General features: G+C 40.3%; 1 protein-coding gene across 8 annotated transcripts in view; it reads left to right on the forward strand.

Moving 5' to 3' along the window:
- Nucleotides 1–738: 738 nt before the first annotated feature.
- crtc3 (CREB regulated transcription coactivator 3) overlaps nucleotides 739–14,771 on the forward strand; it is a 37,048-nt gene continuing 23,015 nt past the window's right edge. For 2 of the 8 annotated variants that reach the window (XM_067490592.1, XM_067490613.1), the window contains exons 1-4: nucleotides 745–2,208; nucleotides 5,074–5,187; nucleotides 8,071–8,199; nucleotides 12,282–12,343. In XM_067490592.1, coding sequence (XP_067346693.1) covers nucleotides 2,077–2,208; nucleotides 5,074–5,187; nucleotides 8,071–8,199; nucleotides 12,282–12,343 — 437 coding nt within the window. In that variant the 5' untranslated portion in view covers nucleotides 745–2,076. Of the gene's footprint in view, nucleotides 2,209–5,073; nucleotides 5,188–8,070; nucleotides 8,200–12,281; nucleotides 12,344–14,771 lie in introns of all 8 variants that reach the window. The other 6 variants (XM_067490602.1, XM_067490624.1, XM_067490633.1 and 3 more) reach the window with 5 other exon arrangements.

Genomic DNA, 14,771 nt, shown 5'->3' on the forward strand with positions numbered 1-14,771 from the left:
TAGGCCAGTATTAGAAACTTTACCTAATTTAAAGTACAAAAAGTAAAATTACCCCAAAAGGTAAATACCCAAGTAATATACAAACAGGCTACTTCAAAAGCCTACCACAGTATAGTACTTGATTAAATGTACTTGTGAATGTACACACTACATTCACACTTTTTAAAGCTGCATATCTGAATCACACCAACACATTATTTGTACAGTTACAAACTTACAGATCTGGTGGAATCTCACAGAAACACATAATATTTAAGGAGGCTAAAAATATTTGATCACCAGGTAAACATTCAGAAATTATTCGGTGAACAAGAGGGGGATTATGATTTAAGGGGAAAACTTAAATTCCAAACTACAAGCAATTGCACAACTAGAAATCATTTTTGTCTTTTTATATATGGAGTACAGTCTAAAAATGGAAGTCCAGAAGCCCAAATATCAGTTTAAATTTCTGTAAAAGGACAAGATCTTCAAGAGGTACGAGGATGAACAGAGGGTTGACAATTGCCGGATGTTTTGCAGAGGTTTCTCTTTCTTTTTCTGATCTGGCTATGTATGTATGTGTGTTGTATATGTACAACTATTGTTTTAGTCTCTATGTGTCATAATTAGATTTTATATTTTAAATATATTGGATATTATAAATAACAATATAGGAACCTGATTTAACAATTATCTGTGAATGATTTAAGATGAAGGGGTGAGATTAAATAAATTCATGCTTCTTCTCACTCCTTTTTAAATGTGTTGATAAATGATTTTGCTTCATGTCTGTTTTATGTTTTTAATAGATATTCTTTTCTTTTTTTTTTTTTTTGCTTTACGTATTCGAAAGAAAGAAATTAAAAATACGTAGTTACTGTGCATTAATAATCCCACAGAGGCCGATCACGTAACGGTGTCGCCCCCCTCAGGACATCCGGGGTACTGACCGTGTTTGACGAGGGAAGATTTTTCTCGCAGTAGTATGAGGATAACAAGCCCGCGGGTCTCAGTTGCTCTTGGTGCCCTGTCAACCGACGGTTATTAGACTGGAAACACTGTCAGCATTTTCTCAAACGTCTTTTGGTTTAGCAGCAACGAAGAAAGAAGCTTTTCTGTCGGCGGTGTGTGTGTGTGTGTCTTCGCGGAGTCGTCGGGCTGGAGTTTGTCTCTGCTGTCCGTGGATTAAGACTCCGAAGAGCTGCGGTCCCGGTTAAAGTGTGAAATTGTGGATTATGTTCCAGCATCACGTGTGAATATTTGCGTCTCGGGGGTTGTTGGGTTTGGGTTTTTTTCTTCTCTATTTCTGCGGGCATCACCAACGAACCAGAAATTCAGCTAAGTCCGGACAAGACCAGCGGACACTTGTTGAAATTCCGTTCGCCGACCAAACGTTTGCTCAACTGCTCCGGAGCTTGGCTAACGGTTGTAGCGAGATTTAGCTAACAACTTTGTCCGTCGCCGACGCGCAGTGTTCGGGGCGTAATTGCTTCTAATACGCGCCTGTTGGATGTGAAGCCGAGTCTAGTGCCAACGAGTTTGCGGAGTGTCACACTGTCGCGGTGGCACTGACAGCAGTTTAGCTAACTGAGCTAGCTGCAGCTGTTCCTGAGCTCTCCGTTCACCTCCACTGTTGTTAGCAGTGACAGCTAACGTCACGTTAACGTTGGACTCAAACAAGTGGTTCGTTGAAATATGTCAGGATGAACTTATTTTGTACCATTAACTTGTCCTAATCATCTTAGCAGTTCGTTTCCGAACGCCCCAAACTTAAGTTGCGAGCGCTGTTGCGTTACAAAAGCGCAGTTTCACCCGCCGATCCTGCCATAAGAAGACAACTTTTCTTAACGGGAGCTTTAACTTTAGCTTAGCCACGCTAGCTCCTAGCTCCGCTTCCCACCACATACTCAGCTGTCACGGTGCAAACCGCCGAGCATACTCTGTGAATTAACTTTGGACAACCAGTAATGTGAACTCTGATGGGTTCCCGACAAGATTTCCTAAGAGACTTTGCAGAATAGACTCCCAGCGCCGTCCTCCGCTCCCCCCCCCCCCGAGTCAAGTAGCCGAAGTTGTAAAACTGCGGCCCGCACCATGTCTGGCACCCCGGGTACAGGTGGATCAAACCCCAGGAAGTTCAGCGAAAAGATTGCGCTGCACAACCAGAAGCAAGCAGAGGAAACGCGGGCCTTTGAACAGCTGATGACAGACCTGACCGTTTCAAGGGTAAAAACACTTCATTTACACATCCTTGTAATTTACCAGTGTTGTTTTTTTTTTTTATTGTAACTATCGAAGGGAGCTCCCTCGTTCACGCAGCTCTGGCCGGAGTGAGCGGGCTGCCGTTTGTCCCGTAGCCACATCTGGTGACTGAGATTTCTGGTATTCAACCCGTACTTCTTGTTTCTCTCACCAGTGCTCAATCTCTGTCTGCTGCAAACGTCACACTTGGCAGTAATAAAAACAACATACAACGCAAAGCAAACGGGAACAAGCATCATTTTACATTCACCAACAAAAAAAAAAAAAAAAATACCTGTTGATACTTGGCAGCCAGAAATGTAATGTGAAATAGAAAAGCAGCTTCTCCACCTGCCAACACTCACACTGGCTGTGCCGTTATAACGGGCATTAGGGATTTTTTTTTTAATGATATGAATGTCTTTGCATTTCATCATTTTATTCCATTTCTCATGGGTCAAACCTTAATGTGCACCCTACATCCTGTACACTGTGGATATAGTGTGCACAGACGTTTGACAGTGGGATGAACTCAGAAGCATTGTAATCTGTCTGCATGAATCATCTGCAGTTGTATCAAGGTGTCCCCTTGGTGGACGTATGGCTTGAAAATTAGAATATTTTGGGAAATGCAATTCAGAATTTAAAGCATGATGACAGACACAATCAAACGCCCCCTGTTGTCATGTTTAGCAACTTATATTTATTTTGATTAATGAATTCAGCTGTTAGACTTGGATAATAGTAAAAAATGTCCATCAAAAGACTCCAGAGTCCAAGGAGACTTATTTAGATGTTGTATCCAAACATCTTTTCAGAATAGAAAACTTTTCGTTCAGTGGTATAAAAATAAGACAACTGGGTTTTCGGTTTAACTCTTGAAAGGCCTTTGGTCACCTTTCATTGAACAGCCCTTCTTCAAGCCTTAAGTTACCATTTACCCACTGGTTCCATATCTGCTATGACCAAGGTGACTGGTAAAGGAAAATCAACGGTAATGTCACTTCCACTGTTGTCATTTCTTTAATGTTTTAGTCTCCATTTCACAAAAATGTCAAACATAATACAGAGTCCAAGTAATCAAAATAGTGTCTCTCAAGAGGATATAAAGGAGCTTTTCATGTTCTTCTCATTCTGCTGCTTCACAATGTGTTCTTTCTATGAGCAGAAGAAGGGAGAATTGCCACTCAAAGAGGATGTGGGTTTTGAGGCGGTATTGTTAAGTTTGCCATAAGGTATGAACTGTCAGTGACCCCTCTGAGTTAAAAAACAAAACAAAAAAAAGCCCAGTCAGCAAGGCTAAGCCTGGTCAGGGCACAGCACACACTGCCAGCAAACAGCAGGACGTAGACATAGCTGCTTCCACATTGACACCAGCGACCCCAAGGCCTGTCCATAACCCCCCCCAAGGCGTTCTGAAAAGCTGTACACTATACCTGAGTGCACCATCTAATACCAGCTTTCTTTTAGCTGCTGTGATGGCTTCCATATAAATCGAAAATGTTTAAAGTCTGCACGTTGGATGTTACCTAATATCTAGCGCCATCACTGGTATAAGATGACTAAACAAATTTAAGTATTGAAAGTTGGCAGCATTTATCCATGAGAATGACTCTTTTGCCTTTGTATGTTCTTCTGGTTTGGCTTAAAGGAACAGTTGCACTGAGACTTCCACTTCCACTGGCCACAATTAACTGAGAATTAAATGTATACTTTTGGTCCCTGCTGCATGTTATGATTGATTGAATCCAGCTGGAAATATTTTCTCAGAACTCTAAAAACCGTGTCAAAAAACCCCATAAGGACTTTTCCCCCCTTTATTAGTATCTCAGTATGGCATTAAAATGCAGTGGGAAGAGCAAGTACACAGTACTTTACTGCTTTAAGGGTAAGAAACTATTATTTTAACTTTTGTAACAACTCTGCTAAACATGGCTGGAAATGAACTGATAAAATGACAGTAACTTTCAATATGTGCTGGCCAACAACATCAGGCACTCACTACTGTAACCGTAGTTATAATGAGTACTCAATGAAATATGTTTTATAGGTCCTATAGATGTAGTTTCACCATAGTTACAAAGTGAAATGTTGCACACAAGGAAAATGTTTTTGGTCACATTTACCTAGCACATCCCTGATATGTTGTCCTATTCACAATCTCTATCCACCCTTTGTAAATGTATCGATAAAATCAAATAAGGTCAGTCTTTGAGATTCAAATTTTACCCTTTTGGCAGTCCAAGGAAGAAATGCCCTTGTGATTTGCCTATTCCCGATCACAGGTCATGATTGGCTCTGTTTACCTTCTCTTGGCAGAACAAGCCACCTTCTGTTTTCTGCGAGGTAATCGTTGTGGCATCTCATGGTAGACTGCTGCTGCTTTGGAAGCCAAGCTGCCCATTTCCTAGAATGTGCCCCATTAAGTTATCGCCCTTAAAATGCACCTATTGGTACATTGCGTTATTCGGAAAATAAATCTAAATGCAATAGTAGTTAGCGTCAGATCGTTATTGCGACATCTCAATATGACCATAAATGGGGGGGGAAAAATTTGGTTTTATATATCTACAACATTGGACAAGCAATGACCACAGCTAAAGTAATAATATAAGCAATAGAAGGACGGCTACTTCAAATGGGGACACACATGTGAAGGTTACATTACATATGTAAAGCAGTAGTGTAAAGTGACAGGTGACTATGTCCAGTATATGTGTCAGTGTGAAATAATAGCGTTGTTACCCAGTTTCATCTTAAGGTTTTGTGCACTCAATACATTTCTGCATATGCAGAATTTATAAACTCTTGACAGCTGTCTATTTGGTTATGTTCCCTTTTGACTGGCAGGTGCAGTTTCAGAAAGTCCAGCAGCTTCGTTTGTCGTCTCAGTCCCGAGCGCAGTACTACGGAGGCTCTCTTCCCAATGTCAATCAGATCGGCAACGCCAGCACTGAATTTCAGGTGGGATCTTATCACGGTCAAAATATACAGCATGCGAACTCCAAATGCATTAACACCTATTTTAGATAGGAAAAGTCAGGACATTTCAAAATCCCATGGCTGCTTTAGTTCAGTATTACTAGTATTAGGCCTAGATGTCAAGATTCAGGTCACAACACACTTCTTTAGGAATATATTTTAGTTCAGAAATAGTTATGTCCTCGAACCAGCTCTTTATTTACCAAAAGTACTTATTGAGCACAGGGTTACCGAGCTAAATGCAATTTACTAATTATTTTGAGCACCGTGCTTCTATACATTTATGCATACATGTTGTGTCCACTCTTAGTGTTCAAACCACACACATCACTGCTTTATTAATTAAATGTAAATGGCTTCATTGGTTGTGGACATGATGTTTCTGGTACCAGTAAAATGGAAAAATACGACTTGTTACAGTTGCGTGTGTCCGTGTTAGCTTTTGTTGGAGGATGTGTGATAGAGGTATTTATGCATTTACATAGCGTTTTGGTAACTTAAAATCTGACTAGTCTGCCTCCCTACTTTGCTTTACTAATCTCAACTACTCCATATTAACCATTTAATGTTTTTTTTTTTTTAATGAGCTAGTCTTTCATACATTGGGCAGCAAGCTGTAAGTGAACGCAAATAATGTTCAAACAAACGAGAGCATTCGGAATCATTTCGGTTTAAATTGGGTGCTATCAGAATAGGCCCATGTCTAGAACTGTAATATCTATTATAACTTTTCCCGAGTTCAGTTAAGACCTCAATTGCTGAGCCAAGGTTTTAAATCACCAACAATTCAGAACACTAAATACCACGAGGCTCCAATGATTTTCTCTCTGTGCTGTCCCTGAACGCATCGCAGCACATTGTGACAGACAACTTTCTAAACAGACACGTTGTTGCTTTCTAAACCTCAAGCTCACGCAGCATCTCATAGCAAATACCATTTTATGCTTTTCCTCACTCTATAGTGACATCTCTTCCAATGCTTGCAACTTCCTTTTAGACAAATTAAGTAATGTTGGGGTTTCTGTTTTGTTTTGTTTTGTTGCGAGTTCCTTTTCTGATGTACAAAAGAAAATGAAGAATAAACACTTTTTGTAAAAACGACAGAATTTGTGATTGCAGTTGATTTTGGTTCCCCATGTTTTTTAAATTTTTAATTTTTTTTTTTTATTGGACATGGGTTTCTCAAATACAGCCCTCTGCATTGGACACCAGCTGTGCTGATTCAGCAGCAGCAGCTTTCAGATAAATGAGGAGGTGTTTTTGTTTTGATAGTCTTAAAGTGGTCCTACAGATATACAGGTGCTATGATCATTAGAATTTGCAGGATTTCATGTTGAATTACTCACATGGTTTCTTTTAAGCAAGGATGTTTAATGTAAAACTGAATATATTTCTTTAAAACACTGCTCACCTTGAATTTACCATTTACCAAACTCAGGGTCTTGCTGTCATTCAGGGATTTCCCAAGGCTGCTGTTGTGTCTGGCCACACTGACTCTCACTTCTAATGTTTACCCTGCTAACTGCTTAAACAGCAGAACACTGTTCTGGACATTTTAGAAGCACAAACAAATGTCCTCCAACAGCGTTGAATGATTGAGTTTCTGAAGACATGGAAAAAGACAGAATAAAACATTAGTGTAGCCATTTTCAGTACTTTTTTAAGCGGTGCTGTGACAATGCTTCTCTGTAGCACTGGGTCTGTATCTGTGTCAGCTCCCCAAGGAGTCTGCTTTGCAACGATCCAGGTAAAAGTACCCTTGTTACTTAAAAGAATGACCCTTTGAGATGGAGTAGTAATTACAGCTCTGTGACCAGGTCCCCAAAAGCCCTACTAACCTATGGAGTCCATTTACCTTCTCTGCTTGGAATACAAACTAAATGGCTTCTAGATTCCACTTAATGATAATTATTTGTTGGTTCTAATTCAATTAAAGGAAAGCAGAGTACTTTATGTAGGTGGCAGATTGTAAGCAATTTCATTAACTAATACTTGGGCAGTATTCAGTTAATAATTCAACCATTTTGACAATTTACGGTTATATTGTTTTAACATGTATTGTCAGTAATGACAGTCAGTAATGACAATAAAGTGTCATCTTCTTTAAATTATGGACAGTATTTTTCATTTATCACAAGGATGTACTGGAGAGCAATAGATAACTGGCTAATAAAGGTCAAACACAAATGAAACTGGTTGCTGCAATCTCCCCACAACTCCTGTATTTAGGTTTTACTGATGTGTGATATAAGTAGCTTTATGAGTAAGCATTATTCATTGTGGCTTATGATCTTCCAGCTGCCAGAAACACCTGCACAGCAGGAACAGATGTACCCATAAGCAGTATTCCCCATTCTCCTGGCCTTCGTTAACTGAGCCTCAGATAGCCAACTAGCTAAAACAGAGATCCACCAGACAACAGCTTCATGTTGTAGCACAGTGAGCACAGAAGGTCACTCAGTCATTCCTACACTTCATTTTAAGGGGGTGGGGAGCAGCCTGGTACTACAGCTCACTGGAGCACATGTCCTGAATGTAGAACTTCAACTCCTACCTTATCTTCAACGTTATTTAATTAGGGTTATGATTCGATTCAGACCTCATACTTTGTGTAGTTTTTAATCACCAACAGTTTAGAACACTAAACATTATTGGGCTCTCTGTCGGACCCGGAAGACGTGAAGCTTTAGACTAAATGCAGATGGAACCTTTTCTCCTTTTTTGTGCTAAATATGTGGGAACACAACACAGCATTCACACCAAACTGGGGTTTTATTGATATTTGAATTTGGGAGCGTTGGATATTAGTGTTCTTCATCCCTTCTTGTGTTTGATGTGAAAAGCATCTTGTTGTCTCTTCCGCAGGGTGGCTTTTTTTCAGGGTTGGACTCTGTCAGAGGGACCCGTCACCATGGGCTCGTTGAGAGGGTCCACAGGGACCGCAACCGCATCAACTCTCCCCATCGCCGACCCATTGACAAGCATGGACGGCAGATATCCTTCCAAGCCTAAATCACTGGCAGTAGGAGAGCTCACACACACATTCCATGTTATGCAGATGTTATTGTCATCATGATGGGTTAATTAGCGATGTGGAGGTGGGTGCTGTGGCCTCTGAATGGTTGTTTTTTGTTTTACTAAAGGACGCTTTGCTTCTTTTGGTTCTAGTATGCATATTAAATGTATATAAATACCGTTAATGCCATTGTCTTTTGGTTGTTTGTGTTTATGGTTCGGTTTCAAGCTGGTGAAATGTCCCTATGTAGGCAGTTTAATAGCCTCAGGAACAGAATTGGTCCTTAGAGTTGAAATGAGAGAGAGCAGATAAGTCCAGCTAAACCTTGGTTAGAATTTTTATAGCTAGTTGTCATAGTATTCTGGTCTGTGAGATTTCAGAAACCAGACTGTGCTCTGAAAACGGCTCCCATTTACAGTTTCCTGCAACATTACCATGAATGTTGCTACCAATCACCATTACATGTGTGGTGTGTCACCATTCATAACAGCAAACATTTACGTAGGTGTCTTGTGTAATCGAGACATATATGGCAGTGGCTGAATTTAGATCTAGAGTGATGTGAATTAATTTCTTTGTCCAGCTTAAAAAATCCTGTCCTAAAAATGAAACACAATTAAAGTACGTCTGTGTTTGGAATCATGAGCTGAACCCAGAATAAGTGGATTTAAGAATCTCGTTGGCTGTCTGCAATCGTTTAACATGAGACCACCGTGTGCTTTGTATTATAAATCTTAACACAAGCACATACAAGTTGTTACTTCTTGTAAATAATTATAACTTGAGTTTAAGGAAACACTAAATGCATTTATGTTCTAGGCACATGTCTTGATTTATATAGTGCGGTGCCTCTTCTCTTGCATCATGAGTATTAGTTGGTCAGTTTATTCTGTAAATACAGTTTTTAAAGGTTCTTTAGAAATAATTTTAGTTTAAATTAGTTTGTAGACAAGAGATACAGGACATGGAATAATTTTCCCGATCACGTTTCACACCCAGTGTGTCGCATTTACATGAAACACCATTTAGGCAACTGATCCATCAGCACGCCCCCACCTCATGGCATTTTAAGAAGCAGATCCGTTTATTCCCAGCCTCGGGACAGGGATGATTCAGTGACCTGTCACATGGTGTTTGTGATAGCTGGAGAGGGGTTTGTCCTGTCTCCCAGTGGGTGATGTCATAGCAGCGTATATTTCTGTGGAAAAGAATCAGAACAGATGTAAACCGCATCACGTTGCAAGATGCATCATTGTTTTTCTTTCATTGTCAGTAAAATGGTGCAATACTGGTAATAGTTGTTGCGCAATAGTGTATTATAAATTTCATCCACGGTGTACTGGTTTGGGCTTGAGTCCTAAATCCGTTAAATTTCCTATTAGTTCATTTGGAGCCAGTAATGCATCACTCTCTGCAGCCACCGTGCTGGAACAAGCTCTTTTTATCCATCACACATACTGACTATTGCACATAAAATCAAAGTGGACTCAATTCAATGAAATATTTCCTCTTTTTCAATATGTTGGTTAATGACGGAATAAACAGAAACCGTTAACTGCCGCTGGGGATTGCCTGTGTTGTACCACCACAAGAGACCTGATTGATAAGCTTTGGTGCTAACGCTGCAATTTTGGAACATAGACATTGGCTTTCTATATGTTTAGTGTGATGCGATTGTTTCAGCGATTTCCCATCTGTGTCTGCAGAGGCTGCCACCACATTTCACAGTGGACGTTACTACTTATCCAGCTGTGAAAATCAAACAGTTTTGATACGATAATGTGTGACCTCTCTTTGCCACATTTCTCTCGTATTGTGCAAACGTCTGACTCTTTTCATGGTTGCCTGCTTATGTATGCAACAGTGTTTTCTCTTTTCCTCCTTTAGTTGGGCCCTACATGTGTCAGCCATATACTGTAAGCATATTGCTGAAGTTCAATATGGTCAACATGCAGAACAGATTTTTGAATAGGTTAATCAGTAATATTTAGCTTTAGAGCTGTCTTCACTCTTGCACAGCTAGTTCATGTTCAATGCATCATTTGCGTTTTATAGATGTAGCGAACAGCCAAATAGTTTTTCCTTGTACTGAAGCATACATAAGTGTTGTTTTTGTATTCTTTAAAAGTATGTACTGTATTAACAATGGTATTGAAAACTTCTAGGCTATGAAAAGAAAATGTTTGGCAGATTGGGGGCCACTGGAAAAAGTCAAGGCCCCTTCAGCCAGTGTGTTTTTGGTTTCTTTCTTGCAGCTGGCTCTGTATCCACTGAGAATCCTTTGGCCTGGCAGCTTTAAACTATTCCATCATCTGCTATGACAAGTGGTTTAAATGAAGAGGACAGGGAGCAGTGCAGCATCTTGAGAATGAAAATGTGCGGCATGATTTGTGGCTTTGGTTTGCCCGTTCATAGTGCCATAGTTGGAAAATGGAAATTTGGTTTGTGGCTCTGATTGGATAATAGCCCACTTGGCAGTTTTTGAGTTAAATCCCAATTTTGCACCCGAGTGCTTGTACAGTGTGGATGCATGGCTGATTTTTAACTTAACTGTTCCATTTATAGTTTGGCTCTATTGTTTTAATGATCGGTCAGTTTAACCAATGATTATAAAACCAGTTGATTATACATCGAGCCATAGAAAGCACAAATACAGCACACACATACGGGCGTTGTCATTTAGAGTAAAATAACGCCGGCCTAAACATTTTCTCTGAAGATTAATGTTGTGGAATTTGTATAGTGGCAGGCTAACAACTTTATGGTTTCAATAACAAGTGTAGCAGGTACAAAGAAAAAAGGCCTCCCTACTATGTGGAATTGAATCAACATGAATAGACATGACAGTTTTTGCCTTTTCCTTTTATTATAGCACCTGTTTGTTTTTCTTCAGGTGCTTGTGCAAAGCGCTAGTGCTTCTGTGATATGCCAACAAGATTATGCAGAGGGTACAAATCACCTTTTTGCCTTAGGATTTTTTTAACTAATCCCATACTTTCAAAGACTTGGGTCTTTGGAAACTTTTTTTAATGGAGTCGACTCTGCTGCAGCTACCATGGTTTTCTAAAACTGCAGCCCTCCCTGGAGATGACCAGTGACTGAAGCCAAAAACAACGTAATAACGTTGGGAAAGAAACAAGGTTACATATTTGTAACCTCAGATTCTATGAGTTGAGGCAAAGCCTTTAAGCTATTGCTATTAGGTTTATTCTATCAATGTCAAGTAAAACAAAAAAAAATATGCATCAGCCTTAAATATTGTCCACAAATGTCATTGATTATGCAAATTAACCTTTATGGTTGTCCACAAACAGCCCATCAGTTTGACAGGATCTCTCTCTCTGGATCTGGAGAAACCACAGTAGTGTCCTTTACACGTTGTCTATCTTCCTCCATGTTTGAAAAGGGGCTTCTCCTATGTTTGTCTGACAGTTTATAAGTGATAGCAGGGCTGCACTATCTCTAAATCTCACTAGACGCTAAACAGATGCTGTGTGAAACAGTGGTTGGCCAAGTGGGGAACCCAGCCACCACATTGAGTTGTTTGAGCTAATCAGTTGACATTTTCAACACCTTTTCCCCAAACAACTGCCCAGAAACGAGGAGGCTGTTTCCAAGAGCACAGGGGCTCAAGTGACTGTCGGCAAGACGAAACACCACCCTTCTGAAGTCCTGCCCTTCCACACACACAATACCAGGAACTCTGTGTCGGCATTCAGTAGTACATGATAATGCTGTCATTGTTTCATTAAGTATTTGAAAAAGGCAGCTCTATTGTTGACACTTTCACCACAATGGGGCTTTGAAGAGCATGTGTTTGAAATGTAAATGCTTTTTCTCTTAAAGCATATTGGCATCATCTATTTATAATCAGGACTATAGTTAGAACCTATTCTAGTTTCATTTTGTAAACACAAAAATGATGGTGAAGTAGATTACAATGTCTGGTTATATCTAACAACACAGGGGTGTATACATGCAGTCTTTATAAGAAAAAAAATGATGTCACAGTTATGTTATATTGTCTGTATTACTAATAATTTCCTTAACTGAAGCCCACTTAGAGAGTTCTCCATATGGAGCAGTGTACCTGTCACCACCGCCGGACAACAACTGGAGAAGGTGAGTAGAAACTCTGTTGAACTGCTGAGAAAATGGTTATTGTTTTCGGTCTTCCTCTAACTAGATTTTACAGCGGGAACTGCTTCCTGTTGCCAGGCTGGTTCCAGTATAAAGCCTTACAGTGCTTCTAGTATTTTCTGTCTACATCTAGCCACCAGCCATCTTGATCACGCACACACACGCACACAGTTATGCCCAGAGCAGCACTAAGACAGGGTGTCGGGAGGAGCTGTTGGCCTTTATTGTTTCTGCAGAAATGCTTCAAGTATCAGGATGCTGTGTTAACCCTGTAAAGGCTGCATCTGACTAAAAGTGTCTGACAGATACCCTTTTGATTTAAAGGTCATGCCCAACAGCAGTAGTCCTACTGTCTAGGGATTTTGCATTATCACAGGACCATTGCCCTTTGGTGCAGAATTTTCTGTTTGGGAAAAATCACAGTCACAGTACCTTCTGGAAAAAATGCTCGACTAGTTGGCCTTGATGTGAGTGGCAAGATTCCTTTCACCAGCTCTGGTGCTGCTCATGCTGAGCAGTCAGTGTTATTGCTAGATGCCTTTTTCCTCAGTGTTTACAAGCGAGTGAATTATGGCCCTGTGATAAAACCCTCAGCCAAGCTCCTCCCTGTTCACTCTTGCTGTGTCTCCGCGCCTTTTTGTTCATTGTACTCTGGCTTTTGGCCGGCTGCCCGTCACCCTTCCTCATCTTCTTCCACAGTGCAGACACAGACATTCGCCAAGCTATGTGTACTTTAACAGCTTGTACTGCAGAGGTGATTGAGGCCCACGCCCTCTTGTCATTGTTGAAGACACAAAACTGGTTGGCTGACAAACGTCCGTGCGGAGCAGTCAGACGTCAGTGTTCTCACAGTGGGTTTGTTTCTGGAAGAGCCTCGTGGCGCGAAGCACTGAATGCAGGCTCCCACATTTGATTTATAAGGCACGGCTTGTTTCTGAATGAAAGATTTAGCATCATGTCATCTCAACCTCAGAGTAATAAAAACACGACAACCATTTTGATTTAATGGAACATATCTGTTATGACAGCACAGCATTCAGGCAGCACAGCATTCATACTCCACATGAAGTGAAGCTCTCTAGTAGAAACAGGCTGGTTATGTGCTGCAAAATAATTGTCTATAGCAGTTTGTGACACGTTTTTTTGCTTTTTTTTTTTTTTTTCTGTTTTTGGTGCACATACAGTACCCCCTCTCCTTACCTTTTAAAAATTTTGAGAAAAGATGTATCTCTGTGAAATGCTACATTATGTATCTCTTCTTTATTCTACTCACGCTTTCCAACTTCCTATGATTGTTTGCTTTCTTCCATCATTCTCTGTCATAGCCTTTCATACATGATTGGCATTGGCTCCGTCATGTCTCTGCAGGCCAAGCCAAGCCTCCTGCTCCAACCTGCAGCAGATTGTTGTCACAGTGTGTAACTGAGATAAACTTCCCCCTCAGCAGTAGATTTTGGCTCACCTTACTGTCACAGCCACAGTAATTCATATTAGTGCCATAGTGCTGATTAAAAGTGGCTGTTTACAAACGGACTAGAGTCTAAAAAAATGTCTAGGTATTTGCCTCCCATGCAAAGTTTGGCTTTGATTTAGATGTAAGATTTTCTAAAACTGGCTACTCATTCTCATTCTACTCATAGCTCAATGTGTTCCTGCTATATACAGACGTGGTACTTGTCTTAAATAATGTGTGATGTGGGATCTACAGACATGTTCATCTTCACTTCTCAGACCGGTCCAGAAATACCTGGGAAGAATTGTGCTTTTTGTAGCACCATTCTCACCACAGAAAATTTGCAGTACAACATCATTATTTTCTAAAGCTGCACCATCATTTTGCCTCAAAAAATAGTGTGAAATGCATTTTCTAATGCTTTGGCATAAAAATGCTGATGTTTGGTAACTGCACTATTCCCAGATGTTCTCAGTAAACCACTGGTCTCAAGAAGAACTTGATAGGGTGATTATCACGACAGACAGGTCTTATTATTTCATTACAACAGCAATATTTGTCCTGTACATGTGAGCAAAATGAATGAACAGTGCACGTTTGCACAATCAGGGTATTTTTTTTTTTAATATTTTTTATTTTTTTTCTCTCAGACTAGTGACTGGAGCTCTAGCCTTAGTGAAAACACACTGCAGAAATGGGAAAGCACAATCTTCTGACGTCTTTGCAGATTAGGGAGGCTCTTCTTCCAGAAGCCCAAAGAACAAAATTATACAAGACATTATTGTTAATTAATTGTAGATATATTGAAAGGAACATTGAAAGACGAGATCAGTGGCTCAAGCTAATCTCTGTCCATGGAAATGGTCTCGTGTTGTTGCAGTGAGATGCAGATACTCTGCTTGTCCGTCTCAGGGGAGAGTGGGGCGGTAAGTGTTTACAACACTAACCACATCTGCA

The sequence above is a fragment of the Channa argus genome, chromosome 2, assembly GCF_033026475.1.
Source record: "Channa argus isolate prfri chromosome 2, Channa argus male v1.0, whole genome shotgun sequence".
Lineage (NCBI taxonomy): Eukaryota > Metazoa > Chordata > Actinopteri > Anabantiformes > Channidae > Channa > Channa argus.